This window comes from Aristolochia californica, unplaced genomic scaffold (genome assembly GCF_029961685.1).
Source record: "Aristolochia californica isolate CCGP_79_NKW_82.1479 unplaced genomic scaffold, dmAriCali1.0.hap1 SCAF_4, whole genome shotgun sequence".
In the NCBI taxonomy this organism is placed as follows: domain Eukaryota; kingdom Viridiplantae; phylum Streptophyta; class Magnoliopsida; order Piperales; family Aristolochiaceae; genus Aristolochia; species Aristolochia californica.
The window spans coordinates 43947594-43967505 of NW_027182103.1; the positions used below are offsets into that span (position 1 = coordinate 43947594).

General features: G+C 38.8%; 3 protein-coding genes across 3 annotated transcripts; 2 read left to right on the plus strand and 1 right to left on the minus strand.

The window, feature by feature from the left end:
* Positions 1-322: 322 nt before the first annotated feature.
* LOC137962048 (CLP protease regulatory subunit CLPX1, mitochondrial-like) lies at positions 323-6746 on the minus strand. Its single transcript, XM_068808763.1, has 16 exons — positions 6688-6746; positions 5919-6565; positions 4805-4866; positions 4167-4276; positions 3843-3922; positions 3665-3715; positions 3391-3465; positions 3216-3293; positions 2867-2923; positions 2241-2311; positions 2060-2159; positions 1663-1767; positions 1517-1579; positions 1262-1384; positions 710-868; positions 323-609 (listed from the first exon to the last, which is right to left on the minus strand). The coding sequence occupies exons 2-16, from the start codon at positions 6471-6473 to the stop codon at positions 538-540; spliced, it is 1761 nt and encodes a 586-aa protein (XP_068664864.1). The 5' UTR covers positions 6474-6565; positions 6688-6746; the 3' UTR covers positions 323-537.
* A 512-nt stretch (positions 6747-7258) lies between these two features.
* On the plus strand, positions 7259-8416 carry LOC137963412 (DNA-directed RNA polymerase II subunit RPB7-like). Its single transcript, XM_068810536.1, has 6 exons — positions 7259-7374; positions 7452-7617; positions 7703-7753; positions 7868-7933; positions 8187-8255; positions 8336-8416. The coding sequence occupies exons 1-6, from the start codon at positions 7259-7261 to the stop codon at positions 8414-8416; spliced, it is 549 nt and encodes a 182-aa protein (XP_068666637.1).
* Positions 8417-16726: 8310 nt separating this feature from the next.
* Positions 16727-18615, plus strand: LOC137962341 (aspartyl protease family protein 2). The gene has a single exon (XM_068809152.1). It carries the CDS (start codon positions 16898-16900, stop codon positions 18344-18346), a length of 1449 nt encoding a protein of 482 aa, XP_068665253.1. The 5' UTR covers positions 16727-16897; the 3' UTR covers positions 18347-18615.
* Positions 18616-19912: the final 1297 nt, after the last annotated feature.

Here is a 19912-nt window from a genome sequence, read left to right on the forward strand (position 1 = left end):
AGATAGGCGAAGACCAGGATTGAGTTAGAATTTTCAGGTCTTTGACACTGAAAACGCCCAGATCTGACCCTTTACTTCTTTCGAACGAACTATCAAAAGTATCCTGGGAGTCGTCTGTATAATATATGCAGTTCTCTCTGCACCCTTCTTGTTATTGAGCAGACTCAGACATGGATACATTAATTCCCAAGAAGATTACTTGTTCCTGAGGCAGTTTTCCTTCTTCTCAAGACAGTTCAAGCTCTGGTTCAGTTTGAAGATCCTGACCGATACGTTGTTCGCTGTAGACTGCAAAAAGAAAAAAGGGGCAAGACCTTTTGACTCGGACGTGTAAAGGTCTCATATCGCTTTTGCAGTAACAAATTTCAAATATTTACTTGTGGTGTCAATAACGTAAGTGCTCGGAGGCAGCCAGCTTACACATTTCTAAAGGGATCCTACAACCGATTTTCTTGAAGCCAGCTTTTCTGTATGCAGCAATATAGCAATATAAATACATAACTTACTCTTTACAGATTTTAATGATCTCTGCTGATTTTACATGCTAGCCACTCTAGTAGAAAGTTCAGGCTCCACCTCTGGATCTGTCTCAGACGCCTCCAAAGTGATCTGCAGCAACAATGCATTATTTTGAGCATCAAGAAAACTAGATGTTCGAGAAGAAAAACCAAGTAAACAACATACTAAGATTTCCATATATTATACATACCGATCGATCTTTAACTGTTTGTTGAGAAAGGTAGCGTTCTAATGCACCATCACCATAAAGAATTTTAGCTCCAGAACCTTGTTTATCAGCAGATCCTACGGATTCCTCATCCACCACAACAGCATCTATTCTGTCTTTTCCGTCTCTTACATCTGGAATCTGCACAAGAAACAACATAAATCGAAGAGGGATTTTCCTCTTCTTCTTTTTTTTTTTCTTTTAATGGAACAATAAAAACATAAAAGTTTCCAAGAATTTTTTTCATTAATAAATTCTGTATGCAGTGACAACTTGATCTAATTGTCTAGGAATTACTCATCACAGTTGGACTGAATCACTTGGTGAAATGCATTTGAACTGATTCCATATGCCACATATTCTCTTTTTTTCTTTTTTTTTTTTTAGGAAGTAACTGCATATGCCTCACATTCAATACGGCATAAAGATAACAGTAGTACCTCTGCTCCTTTGTGTTTATAGGCAATTCTGTTTAACCCACATGAGCTATCAGGCCAGAAAAATCATAAAATGGTACAAATGAGCATTACAAACCTCATACATTGCTTCCATCAAAATATTCTCTAAGATAGATCGAAGCCCTCTTGCACCAGTATTTCTAGCCATGGCTTTCCTGGCAATTAATCTCAAAGCGTTTTCAGCGAAATGCAGTTTAACCTGGAATAAAAATGTGCAAATTAGTAGAAGTAAAAAAAAAAAAAAACATGAGAGGTCCCGTAGAGTCAATAAATATTTGAAACTGTAAGAAATCGTAAAAGCAAATTTTGAGGTTTGGTAACTGAAACTTACATCATTCATTTGAAACAACTTTTTGTATTGTTTTCCTAGGGCATTCTTGGGGTCTGACAAAACCTACAGATACAATTACAAAAACAGACATATTAAAGATTGCATGGATTTATATGGTCAGTGCTAACCTATGCAGGAGGAATCACCTGAACAAGTTGGTCCTCACTGAGGCTAGTCAAACTAACAAGTATTGGGAATCGTCCAACAAATTCTGGTATTAACCCAAAAGCTATAAGGTCACCACTTTCAACCTGCACAAAGCAATGCATGTATGTACATAAATCAAAACCCATTTCAAACAACATGCTCCAAGAAAGTGGTTTCTTTGGATAGCTAATTAGAGTTGACTTCTGATGAACTGTCATAGGATGTTACCAAGTAGCTCTAGAACTAAAACCTTATCTATTATGAGCATTATCCCAGAATTTTTAAAGATAGTTTCACCATTTACAAAGTTCATAAGTTTTTTAAATAAAATATGAAAAGGCGTATGAAATAAATGTTACTAGTAAGTACTGTAAGAATAATTTTTTTGGTACTCACAGATTCTAACAAAGATGATGTTACAGCAGCATTAGTCAGACCACCAGTCCTCATGTTGGCACGTACAGGTGCTCCGAACCCAATAGAAGAGTCTTGGCGTCTAGTACATTAACTCATTTCAGAATCCAGAGAACTATATAAAAAGGAAAACATGGGATGTAATTCTCATATTTTCTGTAACCTTTCAGAGATCGTCTTCTCCAAGTCAATAAATGCACCACCACATATGAAGAGAATATCTTTTGTATCAATCTGCAATATGGAGGTGAATTATTAACACAGGCCACAAAGATACATGATCCCAGAAGGATTCTGCAAAATTCCAATGAAGTTTCAAAAAGAAACCAACTATTGCTACTGTGGACGCAATACAATTGTTTATTCTGTGTTATCAAGAGATGATTTGGAACAGTAGAACACACTCAAGATGACGTGTGTCAAAATATGGTCATAATATCTCTGTCAATTTATGTCAAGCTCAATGAGAAGTTGAAAATAAGAAAAACAGTCATGGAGCAAGCCTACCAAGGTGGTTAGAACCTGCTTTTAACATCTAGGACCAGGATAAAGGACTGCCTGAATCCACATGAATTAACTCAAAAAGTAGTGTGAGTAAAAAGAGCTATTATTAACCTGGCTAAAGTGTTTCACACAACTCTAATTTTATTTTCTTTCCCAACTGTAACTGACCACTTCATATAATGTTTTTGATGTTAGAGAAAAACAACATTGTAGCAAAATAAGGAAAAAGCAGAACGAACCAGCATATAAATTTTTGGTAATCCAAAGAAGCTAGATCTAGAATACCTGAATGTGGTCACCTCTTTGATGCTTACGAGCTCCTTTCTCAGGGACATTCACCACCTGAAAGAAAACGGGCCACAGGTAAATTTCAAATTGAATAAGAAGTGAAGAGACAGAATTGTCCATCTAGCTCCATTTTTAGATGGCAGTAACTTGTGTGACACTGATGTAACAAAATAATCTGTAGTATGATTTCATATTTCCTATTAAAAAAAAAAAAAAAACTACATCAGCTAATGCTAAATCATCTCCAAGGACAAATAATTTAGCAAAAAATTAGGATCTTGCTCACTTAAAAAAATCACAGCAAATCGCAACATAAATACCAAAATACATGTGAGTATGCACTTACTGTTCCTTCCAGCATCTTTAGTAATGCCTGTTGAACACCCTCCCCAGATACATCTCTGCTCAGGTTCAGGCTCTCAGCCTACAAAGTAAGCACTATATTTTTCACATGAAGGTAAACAAAAAACAACACTTACAACACCACTCTCTCCTAAAGTGCCTAAAGCACCAACAAAGACCTTTTTGGTGATCTTGTCAACTTCATCAATATACACAATTCCCTGCTCAGCAGCTGCTAGGTTAAAGTCAGCAACCTAAGGTTGAAAAGAAGAAAAATCAGAAAATTTCTTGGAAAAAAACGAATCACAACAGAATTGTCTAGGACATTTTTTCCTCCTATCAGGCAATGAAATTTGCTGAAAAGGGGAAATGCACAAAAATTCAACAGCAACAAATCAAATTGCAAAACTCAACCTTGTAACCTAAAATGATAACGAACTACATTGTGATTACCATGAGAAGCTTGTATAATATAGACTCCACATCTTCCCCCACATAACCAGCCTGAGCACAAAGATATTCAACAAAAACAGTTCAGAAATAAATTAAAATACCAAAAACAAAAGGCACTCCCTACATGTTATGCTAGAAGGCCAGAGAAGGGCTGGAGTATGGATACAGTGAAACTTGCCTGTGTTAATGTAGTTGCATCAGCAATAACAAATGGCACATTCACCAAACGTGCTAATGTCTTTGCTAATAATGTCTTCCCTGTCCTTGAGCAACGTGACAAGATAGATCAGATACAGGCAAACAGATGGGAACAACTGATATAAAACAGACGCACACCCTACCCACATACAATTAAACCTGTACTTTGTGCTTTTGCATACAATTACAAGCCTACTCATGAGGAAAGCAACTCTGATGAAAATTATGCATGAAGAGTATAAACAAATAAAACAGTACTCATCAGAAAGACCTATACAGACTCCAGGATAGTAGTGCCATGTACCTGAGCCAGTGGGGCCCATTAGGAGAACATTACTTTTTTCAAGCTCCACGATTTCATTTTCAATTTTGTAGGCTTCACCACCAGTAGAATCTCCTGCAGTCCCATGATTCCTGAATGTTGCAATAAAATTGCATCAGTAATTAACACTTATGGCTGTTCATTATGATTCTTCCACTTTATTGGTTTATCCTGGCCCATGAATTCGCACAAGATTAGTGAAGAATAAAAGAATGATAAGAACCAAATTTAGAGGAACAGAGATAAAGAAAGGGCGGCAGCTCCCTGATGTGAACATTTAGAGCTATACTAAAAGCCAGACATCCCAACAGCATAATAGCTGGGTGTGTGACAAGTACCAGAATACACGCAATGCCCAGCCATACTCCAGGCACCCAAGATTTGGCCAACTTGGTGACAATATGAAAGATATCGCTTATACTTTTGTCTAAGATGTTGGTGGATCGAGTGAAACAATGGCTACATCTGGTGGTTTCTTGACTTGAGGTCCAGGGTTCAACTCTCACGGTCTTCTGGGGAATCTTGCTGATATGTATTGTGTAACAGATATTCAAGAAAAGTTGTGAGTGGAGGGAGAAAGTTAGAAGGAAAGAGAAAAAAATTGGAGATTCGAAGCTGACCACTTCTGCAATGATTCATGATGAATCCTTTTGTAGTGATTATACACAGCCACTGATAACACCTGGATCATGAATAAATAAGAGTGACTTCTCAGCAAAATTAACATTTGATCATAAACAAAAGAATACTTAATAGTAATGATACTACATAATTGGGTTTAGGAAGCATGTATATTGAATGACTCTGAATAGAAACAATAGGTAACTGATTTAAATGATGCTACCACACCATCAGAGATAGTACTCTTCCAAATTTTCAACTCCATGTCAAAGGAACCTGATGTGTAGACAACAAAATGCTATTTCCACTATGCAACAAACGAAAAATCACTGTTACATATGCCCATAACTGTTACATATGCCCATAAGATGACAATGTAAAACCCAGACTAGGAGAAAAGTAGGACAAGTGAGACTTGAAAAGTATCCAAACATACACCAGGCAGGTCAGAGGCCGATATGTTGCACACTCACCTAGAGCCCAAAAATCCCTAAACCAAATCTCAGTAGGTGAAATAATTAATAAATTATATATTACGTGTGAGAGGTTGCATCAATAGATTCCAAAAATCCATAAACCAAATCTCAGTAGGCAAAATAATTGATGAATATATCAGGTGGAAGAGGTTGAAGTATTAGAATCTGAAACTTCATAAACCAAATCTCGGTAGCAGAAATAATCGATGAATTGTATATAAGTTGGAAAAGGTTGAAGTATTGAAGTCCAAAAATCCCTAAACCAAATCTCAGTAGGAAAAATAATTGATGTATTCTATATTACATGGAAGAGGTTTATGTTTTCCTTCCCAATGAGAAACTAAAGTTGCCGCGGATCGGAAACCGTGGATAAATTACTTAACAACATCAATAATTTGTTCAACATTTTGTGCCCTCGTATCTCTTGTGACAAACTGATTGCAAACACTTAATATTTGACAAGAAAACGAGGATCAGATTGCACCTTTGTAGACAAAATTGTTACTATCACCGTTCTCAGGACTCACTCAATAGGCATTGTACGGGTAGCATATAGTTTCTAAAGCGTATACCACTAACAACTAATGAGAAACTATCACAATGAAGAACGAATGGATAAAATAACTGTCCATCTTACCTTCTTTGCCCTTTCCTGTCCAATAACAAACTTATCTAGTCCTTTGCAAATCTCTTTCGGTGTTGGAAACTCGTCACCCAAATTCGAACCTCCCCAACAACCATCTTTTGAACCAGAGTCACCTCCGGAGCTCGAGCCCCCCCCTCCCCCGCCGCTTTTAACCAATTTAAGATAGAGCGGATATTGAGGGCCCGGCTCCATTGACGAAACCGTAACGCCGTCTCCAGACTGGTGCCATACCTCGGGAGGATCCCCATGAGACCCCAAATCCCCTCCAAAGTTAAGCTTTCTAACATCAGACACCTCCTGGGGCTTGTCCAAGTGCACGAACTGCGCACTACCCCTATCTACGAGATCCCCTTGAAGAGAAATAAGCTTAAATGGGCTGAAGTGGTGAGGCGCTTGCGTCCAAACGTCGCCCCATATCCTTCTGTGTTTACAAGGATTAAGTGAATTTCGAGCCAGATGCATGTGATTCAAAATAAAGTATTTGGAATGATGAACAGTTCTCGTCGCCGTGTCCCTCAGGGCTTTTGATACGAAAGCTGTAGTCATGGTTCTATCATCCAAAGGAGCAGAGAAACGAGAGGATTGAAATTTAAACCGATAATTTCGGCTGCGCAAAGAAGACAACCCGTACAAGATACCTGGGTAATAATAAAAATCTCTCCTTGTCAATTCGGGACCGAAGGATTTTCGTGCTGTTTAGGAGAACGATGATAGAAGAAGAATAAAATAGAAAGCGAGAAGAAGACGAATTGGTATTTACTGATTATTGTTTGCTTCCACGGCTCGGGAGAATATCTGTCACCACCAAAACTACGTAGACAGGCGGAGATCGCTCAAAGACTGTCGTAAACTCCAAACTCCCCTTCCAAGTACGCCCAATCGCGAATATCTAGTCAAAAGACATAATTACCCCTCCTGATCTTGGATGGTCCCAGCAGTCTTAGCTTTAAAATCTGAAAGACAGATTTGTGAATCCGATATCCTGAATGACTTGGGATCTGCTGGAGTATTTTTGGCCTATCGGGGTTTAGCAGCCTGTAACGTTGGATTTGGAGTGTAACGTGTAACATGATCCTTTAGAAGTTATCAGTCTATTGAATTAAAGATAAAAAATTAATAGCAATTTTGTGTTCGAGGGAGAGCCAAAGGATCATGCACGTAGGGGTATCTAAGTCAAAGTTTGATTTTCGAGTTTTTTTCCTGTTTGGAAATTCAGAATCGTGATCGTGCCGCCATAAGGGGAAAAGCCAGCGTGGGTGTAGCGTCGGGTTCTCAAAACAAAGCTTGATCAGGGAAGATCCGAGGTGGAGGCAAAGGAGAAAGCAGAGAAGATGTTCTTCCATATGGTCTTAGAGCGGAACATGCAGCTTCATCCATGCCACTTCGGTCCACGACTTCGCGATAAACTCATCTCCAAACTCATGAAAGACGTCGAAGGAACTAGCAGGTTTTCCTTCTCAGAGCCCTAGGTTTTTTTCAAGATGGAACTCTCGATTGTCATGACTCCGTTCTTATATTTTACAGTGGACGGCACGGGTTTATCGTCGCAATAACGGCGGTCGACGACATTGGCAAGGGGCTGATTCGGAGTGGAACGGGATACGTGACTTTTCCGGTGAAGTACCAATGTATTGTTTTCCGACCATTCAAAGGGGAGATCTTGGAAGCCATCGTTACTATGGTTAATAAGGTATGGTTTCATAATCAACTGAACTGTTGATCTGCTGTATTCATACGAGATTCGCACTGATAGAGGATTCGCAACTTTTGGATAGATGGGCTTTTTCGCTGAGGCGGGACCTGTGCAGATATTTGTTTCGAATCATGTGAGTGTAAAGTTATTCCATGATCGACGAACATCTACCTTCTGTTTCATTTTCATGAAGATTGATAAGTCGTGGATTTGTGAGTTGATCAGGTTTTTTATTCTTCTTTTGCAGCTCATCCCGGATGATATGGAATTCCTATCTGGAGACACCGCCTCCTACTCGACAGCTAACGGATCGGTAAAAGAAATTCTCTTCTACTTCAGAGTTCCCTTTCAAACAAGAACTAAAGGATATTAACTGAACTTAAAATGGAAAAAGTTTCTGAAATATCAAGGACCTGGTTGAGTTGTGATGTACCTGATCGTTTATAAACATATTATCCTGATTCAAATGAACATCTGAAAATGTTGTATAAGGCAGGAACTTTGCATAAGGATCGGTAAATTTAGGAAGACTCTAAAGTACCATTGATCTTCCGGACTGTTCTCAGGTAAAGATTCAGAAGGACACTGAGGTGCGATTGAAGATAATCGGAACGCGTATAGACGCAACAGAAATCGTGAGTTGAATGTTATTTACCCTTATTTGGCTTTGACTGTGTAACCAGTCCCAGTGACCAAGTGGTGCCTTTTTGTGCAGTTCTGTATTGGTACAATTAAGGACGACTTCCTGGGTGTAGTGAATGATGCCGATGAGGCTGCTTGTGAGGCACCATCGTAAGGGTTTTATCATTTTGAAAGAACTAGCATGTAAGTTTAGCTTGTCTCTTCTTTTAGAACAGTTCTATCTTTCTGAAGCTATTCTTTCGATAATGTCATTCGGATACTTCGTGAGTCGTTAGGAAAGTTTTAGATGATTGACCAATTGAGCTTTATTGTGCATTTCTGGGGTGTTGCTTGTGATGCAACTTCTTTGTAGTTCTTCATGCAAACAATGTTTACATGTACATTTAAAAGACAAATGGATGGATTATTTTTGGATATATTGCTATTGTCTTAGCTTTCAGATGTGAAATCCCAAGAGAAGTAGGCAGAACTCTACATTAAAGTCCTTCATTCAGGTAGGTTAGATTTAGGAAATGATGGTTTTTGCAGTCGAAATACTGAACTAGTTTAGATAATGTTAATTCCTCAGGGCAATCTAAAAACACTTAAAAAATGAAACTGCAGATTCTTTTAATAAGGGTTCAATGGTGCTACACTGCTCATGAAGCACAAGAAGCTTGGCTTGGCCCTCTACTCTCCGTCTAAAATATTTTATTATATTAGAAAATACATCTATAAGTATTTTGGTCATTTTAACACGTAAGTTATTAATTTTCTTTATGTAATCTTGTTCTACATGTTAAATTATATCACTAGTTAAATTTTTATATACATAAGATGTGTAGTTAGGGAGATATAAGGAGATTAAGGTCTATTAAGTGTATAGGGATATTTTTTTAATTTATAACTCAAAACACCTATTTAAAAAGTCTAGGAATTCATGCACAATTCCCAAACAAAGACTTCTGGGCTCTTTAGAAATTCCTTCTTATCCTTTCTCTTTTTTCTTCAATTTTTTCCTCTTCCTTCACCCAAATCTGAATTTTTACATGGTATCCAAGCAGTCGATCGTTATTGGGAGCATTCTACTGCAGGTTCTTGCAATGTTTGAAGAGGACGACTTGTTGGAAGGAGAAAAACTACAGGGTTTTGATATTTGTTCATCAAAGTTATGTATTTTTCTTATTTTATCTACCATAACCTTAGGTTATGTTTGGATTACAGAAAATCGAGAGAAAAGAAAAGAAAGAGAAGAGAAAGAGAAAGAGAAAAGAAAATAATTTTTTTCCTTGCTTGGATGCCCATAGAAAATGACAAAGAAAATGGAAAAGAAATATAGTTTTTCTTGTTTAAAACATGTGGGAAACAAAAAATATAAGAAAATTATAATATTTTAAAATTTTCTCTCATGTTTCTATTTCTTTTCTTTTATCCCCAAATTCCATCATTTTGTGAGAGAAAATGATTTTCTCTTTAATTTTCTTTTCTCTCAATGATTTTCTGCTGCCAAACAACAGAAAATAGTTTTCTCTCCCCTTTTCTTTTCTTTTCTTTTCTGTGGGTTCCAAACAAACCCTTAGGGTTATTGGTCTTTACGAATCATTGAAGGATTGTCTACACTTTGGTTGCCCTCGTTAGGTTTTTTGAGATTTGCGTTACCAACCCCTTGTTGGATGCCCGCGTCATCCCTAAATTGATGATATCAGCCCTAATTGTCACCACTTTTGCATGATATTGGTTAAAATAGTTGTGAATTGCTGGTTATTAGATTGTTAACGCACGCATATCCTATTTTTGTGCCCTAATCCTTTTTTTGTGAGTGGTGCCCACCTTGGTGATAAATCTGGAAATTGTCTGGAAAAATTGATTATTTTGAGATCAAATATCAATATTATTTCTAAGACCAGAAAAATTTATACCCCAACTAGAGTAAATTATGGGTTAGATGGAAAAGATACCATCATGATTACTTAAAAAAAATAGCATGGCCTAATTATCTTATTTGGGTTAAGTGTGCCAAAATGTATCTTAAGGGTAGAAAGAAGTTGAAATTTATTTGAAATGATTCTCCAATGACTCCAAATGATGATTGGAAGGCAGAGGACAGTCAGGTTATGATTTGGATTATCAATAGTATTGATTTACTCTTAGAAATCAGGTGATAAACTATGAGACATCAAGGGCTATGTGAGTGTATCTAGAATCTTTATGTGCACAAGAGAGTAATCTCTCTCGAGCTTATGAGTTGTATACAAACTTTTTTGGGTTGAAAAAAAGAAATCAAACTGTTATAGAACATTATAATGCGTTCTTCGACATATGGCAGGAGATCAATGTATATCATCCATTTACTATGGATGAAAATGAGTTGAGAAAATAACAAAATCAATTGTTTGTTGCAAATTTTTTGGATGATTTAGATGCTAAATTTGATGTTGTTAAAGCCCAAGTGTTAGCTTCAGATGAAATTCATACTCTCTCTACCACTTTTAATCGGATTATGAGGATTGAGAAAACTATTGTACCTAGAACAGGTAAAGGAAGTAAGATAATGAAATCCACTACTCTTAATACTTCCAACACTATATCAGCCCCTATAGATTCCTCTAGAGTCAGAGGTAAAGGCCGAGGTAGAGAGGACCCAAGCAGAGGTAGAGGACGTGGTCATGGTATGTTAGAAAGGAAGTGTGTTCATTGTGGCCAAAATAATTATTATCCTGACATATGATGAGTTAAGTTTGGGAAGCCTGTATGAGCTAGTTCTACAACTCTTGATAGTAAGAGTTCAGATTCTTCTATGTCGATTACATCGGGTGTGCAATATGAGATGCAATAATTAATACAATAGCAACAACAGATTGCTCAACGCATGGCCGAAATCTCTGTTACTCTGACCTCAACATCTGTAACTTATGCTTCCATCACAATTTCTAGTTCTACCAATGTTACTCACGTGTGGTTGCTTATCATGTTCACTCGTCACCATCTTGGGTTCTTGATTCAAGAGCCTCCAAACATATGTTAGGTATGTTGTCATTGTTTTTTGATTTAAAAGTCTTTGTGTCAAACATGTTATTCTTGCAGATGGTTCTACCTCTCCTATTCAAGGAGTAGGCAATGTTACTCCTGCTTCCTTTTTGTCTCCTCAATTAGCGTTTTTTTCCCAAGTTTTCTCTAAATTTGTTGTCAGTTGGTCAGCTAGCCAAGTCAAAGAGTTGTTCCCTCACATTTTCTCCTACTCATTGTATTTTTCAGGATCTCTCTAGGAGGAAGACAATTGGTTCCGCTCATGAGAGAGATGAGCTATACTAAATGGAGAACCATCGACAAAATAGTATTCTGGTGTTACATACCGCAAATTCTTCTCTACAGTGGCATTTGCGGCTAGGTCATCCGTCTACAGTAAAACTGACTCAAGTCTTTGTAGACTTTCTGTCTAACTCTTCTTTTTCAGTGAGAGTCGTGTCAACCTAGCAAGCATCACAGAAGTTCATTTCCAATATTTTCTCATAAACTAGCCATTTATTTGAGATTGTACACTCAGATATCTGGGGTCTTTGTCTTGTGACTAATAAGTTTGATCATAAGTATTTTATTTCCTTTATCGATGATTTTAGTAGGTATACTTGGATTTACCTTCTTAAGGAAAAATGTGAGGCTTTTGTTGTATTCAAAATTTTCTTCAAGGAAATAAAAAAAAATTGTTGCTTTGTTTTATATTTTGTTATTGATAACAACCTCGAGTTCATGAGTCATAAATTTCAAGTCTTTTGTCAAGAACGTGGAATTATTCGTCTGACATTGTGTGTCTTTACCCTTTAGCAAAATGATGTAACTGAACGTAAAAATTGCCATTTACTGGAGGTAGCTACAACAATGATGATACATATGCATGTGCTCAATCCTTATTGGGGTGTTGTTGTTCTTACAAGTTGTTTCTTGGTTAATAAAATGTCTTTATTTGTGTTAGAAGGAAAAATTTCTATGTAGGTTGTTTTGTTGTCCGCGCCATTATTTGCTATTTCTCTTTGTGTGTTTGGATGTGTTTACTTTGTTCATGCATTTGGGTCTTTCGGGGATAAGTTGTCTCCCCGAGCAGTTAAGTGTGTATTTTTGGGGTATTCTCGCACACAGAAGGGATACAAATATTTTTGCCCGTCCACTAGAAAAATATTTTTATCTGTTGATGTTACTTTCTTTAAGGATGTATTATTCGTTCCATCTATGTATTTAACATCTAATCCTATTGTCTCACCTGAACCGGCACCAATTATCCTTGTACTAGTTGATGAGCCTGTTAGACCGTCACAAGTTGTCACTATCGATAAACCATTACAGGCATATATATATTGAAAATAAGTATCACCACTAACTCTCTCATCGGACTATGATTCTACTTAGTCTCAACATCCTAGAGGTAATGATCTACATTTTCTTATTGCACTCAAGAAGGGTGTCAAGAAAGGTAAAGGTACGGGATATCCGTTATCTCAATATGTGTCTTTTTGTTCCTATCTGACTCTTATAAAAAAATTGTTTTGTCCATTCCTACTTGCACTATGCCTTTTTTAGTGCAAGAGGCCTTCTCGTTTCCTCATTAGAAGTAAGCTATGGATGTTTAGATAGATCGGGACACTTGGAAACTGTGTGATCTACCGTCTGAGGCCAAAGTTGTTGGTTGTCGTTGTGTTTATACTATCAAGTATATTGAGCAATATAAAGCTCAGTTGGTTGTGAAGGGGTGTACTCAAACCTTTGGTATTGATGTGTTTGAAACCTTTTTGTATGTTGCTCATTTGTTGTTTGTTCGTATTTTCCTCTTAGTTGCAGTGAATCAGGGATGTTCCCTATGTCAATTGGACATTAAAAAAGTCGTCTTATATGGTGATATAGAAGAAGATGTATATATGGGACAACCTCCTAGATATATTGCTCAGGGGGAGATAAAATATGCGGACTTAAGAAGGCAATTTATGGGCTAAAATAGAGTCCATGTGTTTGGTTTGAAAAATTCAACTAAGTTGTGGTATCTATGAGGTTTTTGAGGAGTCATTGTGATTACTCCTTGTTTATAATATTGAGGTCCTTTAGAATTATGGTGTTTTTGGTTTATGTAGATGACATAATATTATATGGGAATGATATTTCTGGTATAGAGGATACCAAGTCTCATTTGTCTGCACATTTTCAAACTAAAGACTTGGGACAATACTGTCTAGGCATTGAAGTGTGAAAAGTCAAGAAGGTGTTGTGAGGACACAACATAAGTATGTTAGAGATATGCTTCAAAATATGGTTTGTTGGGAGCCAAGCCAACTAATACCCCAATGGAAGTGAGATATGATCTCCATGATGAGCATAATGATGAATTAAATGACATAACACAGTATTGGAAGTTAGTGGGAAAGTTAATTTATGCAATAGTTACTAGACCTGACATTTCTTTTGCAATAAGTTTAGTGAGCCAGTTGATGGAACATCCTCGGAAAGTATATTTAGAAGTTGTGCAAAGAATTTTAAGGTATTTGAAATGAGCACTAGGAAAAGATCTTTGCTTTAAACGTAACATTCATATGACGATAGAGGTTTTCTCTGATGCAGACTATGCAAGGTCCAAACTGGACAAAGAATCAACATTTGGATATTATGTCTCCCTAGAAGAAAATTTAGTGTGTTGACGGAGTAAAAAGTAGAATATTGTAGTTCGGTAATAAAGAGCGATGACTCACACAGTGAGCGAGTTGATGATAGAGGTTTTCTTTGATGCAGACTATGCAGGGTCCAAACTGGACAAAGAATCAACCTCTGGATATTATGTCTTCCTAGAAGAAAATTTGGTGTGTTGGTGGAGTAAAAAGTAGAATGTGGTAGTTCGATCTAGTGCAGAAGCTGAATATAGAACGATGACTCACTTAGTGAGCGAGTTGATGTGGGTTAGGTCAGTCTCATGAGAGTTGGGTTTCAACTAGGAGGAACATGTTTTGTAATAATTAGGTTGCGATCTTTATTGCAAGTAACTCAGTTTTTCATGAGAGGATTAAACATATAAAAGTGGATTAATACTTCATTCGAGATGCGGTGATGAAAAAGGAGGTAATGACTCCGTTTGTTCGGTCTGGATATTAGTTGGGAGATGTCTTTACCAAGGCCCTTGGCAAGCAAAAATTTATATCATCTGCAACAAGTTGGGACTCCTAGATATATATACTCCAACTTGAGGGAGAGTGTTAGAAAATACATCCAGGAGTATTTTGATAATTTTACCCTCTAAAAGTATTTTAGTCATTTTACCACGCCAATGGTTAATTTTTTTATGTAATCTTGTTTTACATATTAAATTATATTAGTGACCAAATTTTTATGTACATAGGATGTGTAGTTAGAGTCTATATAAAGAGATTAAGGTTTATTAAGTGTATAGAGATATTTTTACAATTTATAACTCAAAACACCTATTTAAAAAGTTTAGGAATTCGTGGACAATTCCCAAAGAAGCCTTTCAGACTCTTTAGAAATTCCTTATTCTCCTATGTCTGTTTTCTCTCAATTGTCTCTTTCCTTCACCCAAATCTGAATTTTTTCATATTACTTAGCCTCAACTATGACAAACTTTCCTCCAAGCGTGAGTCAAGTCTTAAAACAGTAATGAAATGAAGACTGTCTACTGAAACCGCAACTGCTGAATAAAAATGGAATCTGATTAAATTTGTTGGGTGAACGAATTAATTCGTTCATCCAACAAATCAGTACACGCTGTTTTAGTACTCAGTTTTCCTTTTCAGCAGTACTTAAATCAAACCTAGTATTGAGAGAAACTACACAATGCAGAAAAGCAGGGACATGTGTCGACACAGACGAAATTTATCAGAGAATTAAATGACTCCTTGTCCATATAGTCCGAGGTTTCAGAGTGGGCTTCTGTCTTAAGTTAACACTCTCAGCAATTGAAGTAGCAGTACTTGGGTTCGTGGAATCAGTATGTGCATGCATGTGCTGTATGTCCTTCATGCCCAGTTGATTTCGAAGATCCTCCGTTTAGGCTGCCTAGCAAATGAGATATTAGGGAATCAGTGCAATGGAGAAGGATATTGACGGAAACTGTGATGTCCAGGGAAAGCCAAGCTGAAGACCATGAAATCACACTCAGACCTTTCCACGAAGTAGCAGTAATCCTTCGTGCAGCACACGAATCGGTCTCTAAAGTTCTAAATTTGCTGGGTGATCGCGTCCTTCGCTTAATTCTCTTTCTAATAATCACGCCCACGCAGCACCCATCTGCTTCGGCTTTTTGCTTTTCTTTGGCTACGTTCACACGACATGCTTCTCTAGTTCCGGTATCGGCACTCGAGAGTGCAATTATTCTGAAGGACTCCTTTATAGGGGGAATCGCGGAAAGCACCTTCACCACCCGACTGTAAAAAAGCAAAAGATGGTCCATTCTAAGTAACAAGCAGCTACTCCCAATTTCATATTTCCTCTCCATGCTCATTGCTTTCTTTCCGTTGTCTCGTTTCGGTAGAAAGTCACCTTAAATCTGGCAGCTTTTCCTGGTCGCAAGACTGAAGCGTCTGCTGCCGAAGGCATCTCTGCCTTGAAGCAGGCAAACTGGCAAAATAAAATCAAAGTTACTTAATAATACGATTCTGACTTTCATCCCACTTGATCATTTTCCTGCTTCAATTGGTCCACGCGATATAACTCCACAGAATCCATTACAGCCAGCATCTCAAAGTATCTTCAAAAACTGCGATAATACGCACTCGAAGTAAAAGTTAGGAAGATATTTACGGAGAAACGCGTGCTGCTAGAAGAACCTGGACAATCATGGAACAAGAACGGTGGGCCTCGTTACTGTCCAAAGCGTGACGGTAGCTTCGGCCATCGACCGCGGCATTTTTGTCCGGGAACGGTTCGTTGCACGTTCGTAAAAGCGAGAGCAAAAAAGCCAAGCTGCCGATCGGAGGCTGGAAAGCAGAAGATCGGATAAAGGCCCGATGACTGCAAGTTCGAGGAGATGCCGCGTGGGTCCCGCTGAGCACCATCTAGCGTAAATCTAATTTGGCCCATGTAAACAACATATAATCAGGTAAATGAATAAAATCTAATTGCCTTTCTGCTAATGAGATACGTGGACGATGCAGGTTGATCCACTTGGCTCTAATCGCTAAGCAGAAATGACGATCAGGATTGTCTTCTGCCAGGATTTCGTTTTAGTATTTGATCTCTAGTCGTCGAGTTCAATTTAAAAAAACAGACACAGATTTTATACTTAATTTCGGATAAATTACAGAAGCTGCCACTGGAACAGATTGAAGTCCCCGAGATCCGAGCCAATAAAGCGAGTGCCTTTTAATAATCACTTAAAACAAACAAACTTCTGACTTCTGAGCCATTGTCCTTTCTGTACATTATAAGGGTATTTCAGTCATTTCAATGCTATCTCCACCATCCCTTTCCTCTGATAAAAGTTGAAAAGAGGAGAGGTTATTTATCACTTCCACAGGCCAACCGGCAAACCACTTTCCCATGTCAAAACCCGCCCTTGCATTTACATAAAAAACCACTTTCATCTCGTCTTCTCTATTATATAAATCGTCCACTCTGTAGTTCCGTTAGAGCCCGTTAGAGACCCGTCGCTCTCTCTCGTTTGAGCTCCATGGAGGTGCAAAAGCTCACCCGTTTATCTCCATTGTTCTTCTTCCTATTATGTATTTCGTTCTCTGGTTATGAATCGCTCCAGTACCAGACTCTGGTTTTGGAGCCGCTGATGAAACCGCCTCGTCACGAGCCGGATCTCTCCTGGAGCTACTCAGAAACCCTAAGTGAGACTGAGACAGAAAAGGGTGAGAAGCAGGGAACGTCTCTTTACCTCCGGTTGGAACACCGAGACTCTCTGTCTAACGCGACGGCGGTAGAGCTGTTCCAGCATCGACTGAAAAGGGATTCCCTCCGTGCCAAGGCCATTGCCTCGAAGGTTGCCCGACGAGGGGCTCAAAGAGGAGTGGGAACGAAGGACTTTAGCAGCTCTATCGTCTCCGGGCTGTCTCAAGGCAGCGGAGAGTATTTCACACGCATCGGAGTCGGTACGCCTGTGAGAAACACTTACCTGGTGCTAGATACTGGAAGTGACGTCGTTTGGCTGCAGTGCGCTCCCTGCCGCCAGTGCTACACCCAATCCGATCCCATCTTCGACCCCTCGAAGTCTAAGTCATACGCAGCACTCTCCTGCCAATCGCCGATCTGCCGGAAGCTTGACGTCTCAGGCTGTGGCCGTGGCAAGACTTGCCTCTATCAGGTGTCCTATGGCGATGGATCCTTCACCCTTGGGGATTTTTCAACCGAAACACTGACATTTCGGGGCGCCAAATTGCCAAGAGTGGCGCTAGGCTGCGGTCACGACAACGAGGGTCTCTTCGCCGGTGCTGCCGGTTTGCTCGGTCTTGGCAGAGGTAAACTGTCTTTCCCCTCCCAGGCCGGCCGGCGTTACGGCGGGAAATTCTCCTACTGCCTCGTCGACCGGACCTCGTCTAGTTCACGAGCCGCCACATCGTCAGTCATTTTCGGCCCGTCTGCCATCCCAAGATCCGCCGTTTTCACCCCGATGCTTCAAAACCCCAAGCTGGACACATTCTACTACGTGGGACTGGTTGGAATCTCCATCGGCGGCACTCGCGTCAAGGGTATCTCGGAATCGAACTTCCGAGTAGACGCGAACGGCTATGGCGGGGTCATCGTGGACTCAGGGACGTCGGTGACCCGACTTTTCAAGGCGCAGTATGAGGCGCTTCGCGATGCGTTCCGCGCCGGCGCGGCCGACCTGAAGCGAACGAACGGGTTCGCGCTGTTTGACACCTGCTATAACCTAGCTGGAATGACAGAGGTGAAGGTGCCGACGGTGGTGCTGCATTTCGCGAACGTTACCGACTTATCGCTACCGGCGGCGAACTATTTGATTCCGGTGGACTCTCACGGCGTCTTTTGCTTCGCCTTTGCTCCGACATCCGGTATGGTTTCGATCGTCGGGAACATCCAGCAACAGGGCTTCCGCGTGGTGTTCGACGGGGTGGGATCCAGAGTCGGATTTGCGCCGCGAGGGTGCACGTGATCGTGGGGTTTATGGCACGTGATTTTCGGCTCGGCGAGAAAAGAGGTTTTTCCGTTTTTTCTGATAAAAGAAAGAAAAAAAAAAAAAAAACTGGGCGAGGTTTTAATGGTGAATATGTTTGCCGGAGTCGCGGCTGTACGTTGTTTAGCTTGGAATTATCAGGCATATTTGTATGTAATGTAACCCGACTCTGACCACGTTTACAAAATTATTGTGATAATTTGGTCGAAAATCAATAGAAAAATAAACGAACCTTTGAACGAAGACAATTGGAGAATCTGAATTCTAATTGCATTTGTCTGGGTTTTTAGAAAATAATAAAAAATTATTTTTATTAATAATAAATTTTCACTAGAAAAATTGTAAGAAGGCTGTGAGACAATTAATAATTAATTATAATAATAATTTAAAGCTGATCAGAGAAGATTTCTAATATTTTTACTATTCGATGTGGGCTCTGAGAGGACAAAAGTGCGATCAGGCGGGTGGACTCCTGTCGTTGTGCCAGAATATCCGGCGAGATACGGTGGCGGGAGCACGAGTAATGAACAGTCAAACACCTCCGGAATAAAAGATTAAAAAACACTCGTGATGCTTGGGACCCCTCTGTCGGTCGGGTGAGTCCAAGGGCACGCGCTTTTGCGTCTTTTACATTTTCTTCCTTTTTATAAACGTTGGTTTTCTGACTCGAAATTGTAGTCCACTGAGGGCATCCAATGTTGGCTCCAAATCGGATTCAGTCCAGGTCAGAACTGGGATTTACAACTCTAATTAGGAGGATGGACTCCTAATACAGAAAGTTTGATCTGGTGTTAGATTTTAATTTAATTATTTATTTATTTAAGTATTATCGTTTTTTATATCCATAAATTTACATTACAACCAAAGAAAATAAGGGATTCTAAAAGGGAATTATTGATAGCGGCTAGCCAATACACCCAATAGACAGATCTGTTAGGTATAGAAAACTACCACCTATAAGAGTGGACGGAATTACTCTGACATCTACCCCGCCCATTATTGACCGTCTTTCACGGGATTCAAAAGGTGAATTATTTTTGTGTTAATATTCTCAATAAAAAAATATAGAGAGTGAACTGAGAAGGTAGAAGGAGAGAGTAGTGACAAATGAAAGTAAAAGACTTGGGTAATTCACTTTCACTTACTAACATGTTCTAAGTTATTTTAAATGTAAATTGGGAGAAACAAATTGGAAGGAACGTTGGGTTTTTTTTAGGGTAGGCCACGTCCTTCCAAATTAAAGTGACCACCGAAGTAAAATGTTGGGCATTGAAACCAGCCCATTAAATTGATTTACAGACCAAGCCCAAATAACCACCTCGTCCCACTTTCACTAGGGCTTTCAATAGATTCGGATTACGGATCTGGGTATTAACTGGATCTAATCTTGATTAAACATTCGATAACTTAATCCGGATCAAATAAATATTCTATTTTAAATTATATTATTGAGTTTTATTATAAATATATATTTTTTAATTATTTTTTAAACTTTATATGGATACTTAAACACAGAAAACAAGTTATTAATTTTTAAAATTAATA

What these genes read in the sequence shown, in the direction of transcription:
- LOC137962341 (XM_068809152.1), top strand. Translation starts at nt 16,898, where the DNA reads ATGGAGGTGCAAAAGCTCACCCGTTTATCTCCATTGTTCTTCTTCCTA.
- LOC137963412 (XM_068810536.1), top strand. Translation starts at nt 7,259, where the DNA reads ATGTTCTTCCATATGGTCTTAGAGCGGAACATGCAGCTTCATCCATGC. An exon ending in AGATATTTGTTTCGAATCAT is followed by an intron (nt 7,754 to 7,867) that starts GTGAGTGTAAAG and finishes CTTCTTTTGCAG; the next exon opens with CTCATCCCGGATGATATGGA. An exon ending in GTATAGACGCAACAGAAATC is followed by an intron (nt 8,256 to 8,335) that starts GTGAGTTGAATG and finishes CTTTTTGTGCAG; the next exon opens with TTCTGTATTGGTACAATTAA.
- LOC137962048 (XM_068808763.1), bottom strand. Translation starts at nt 6,473, where the DNA reads ATGACTACAGCTTTCGTATCAAAAGCCCTGAGGGACACGGCGACGAGA. An exon ending in TTGACAAGATCACCAAAAAG is followed by an intron (nt 3,294 to 3,390) that starts GTCTTTGTTGGT and finishes CTTACTTTGTAG; the next exon opens with GCTGAGAGCCTGAACCTGAG. An exon ending in AAACAGTTAAAGATCGATCG is followed by an intron (nt 610 to 709) that starts GTATGTATAATA and finishes TTGTTGCTGCAG; the next exon opens with ATCACTTTGGAGGCGTCTGA.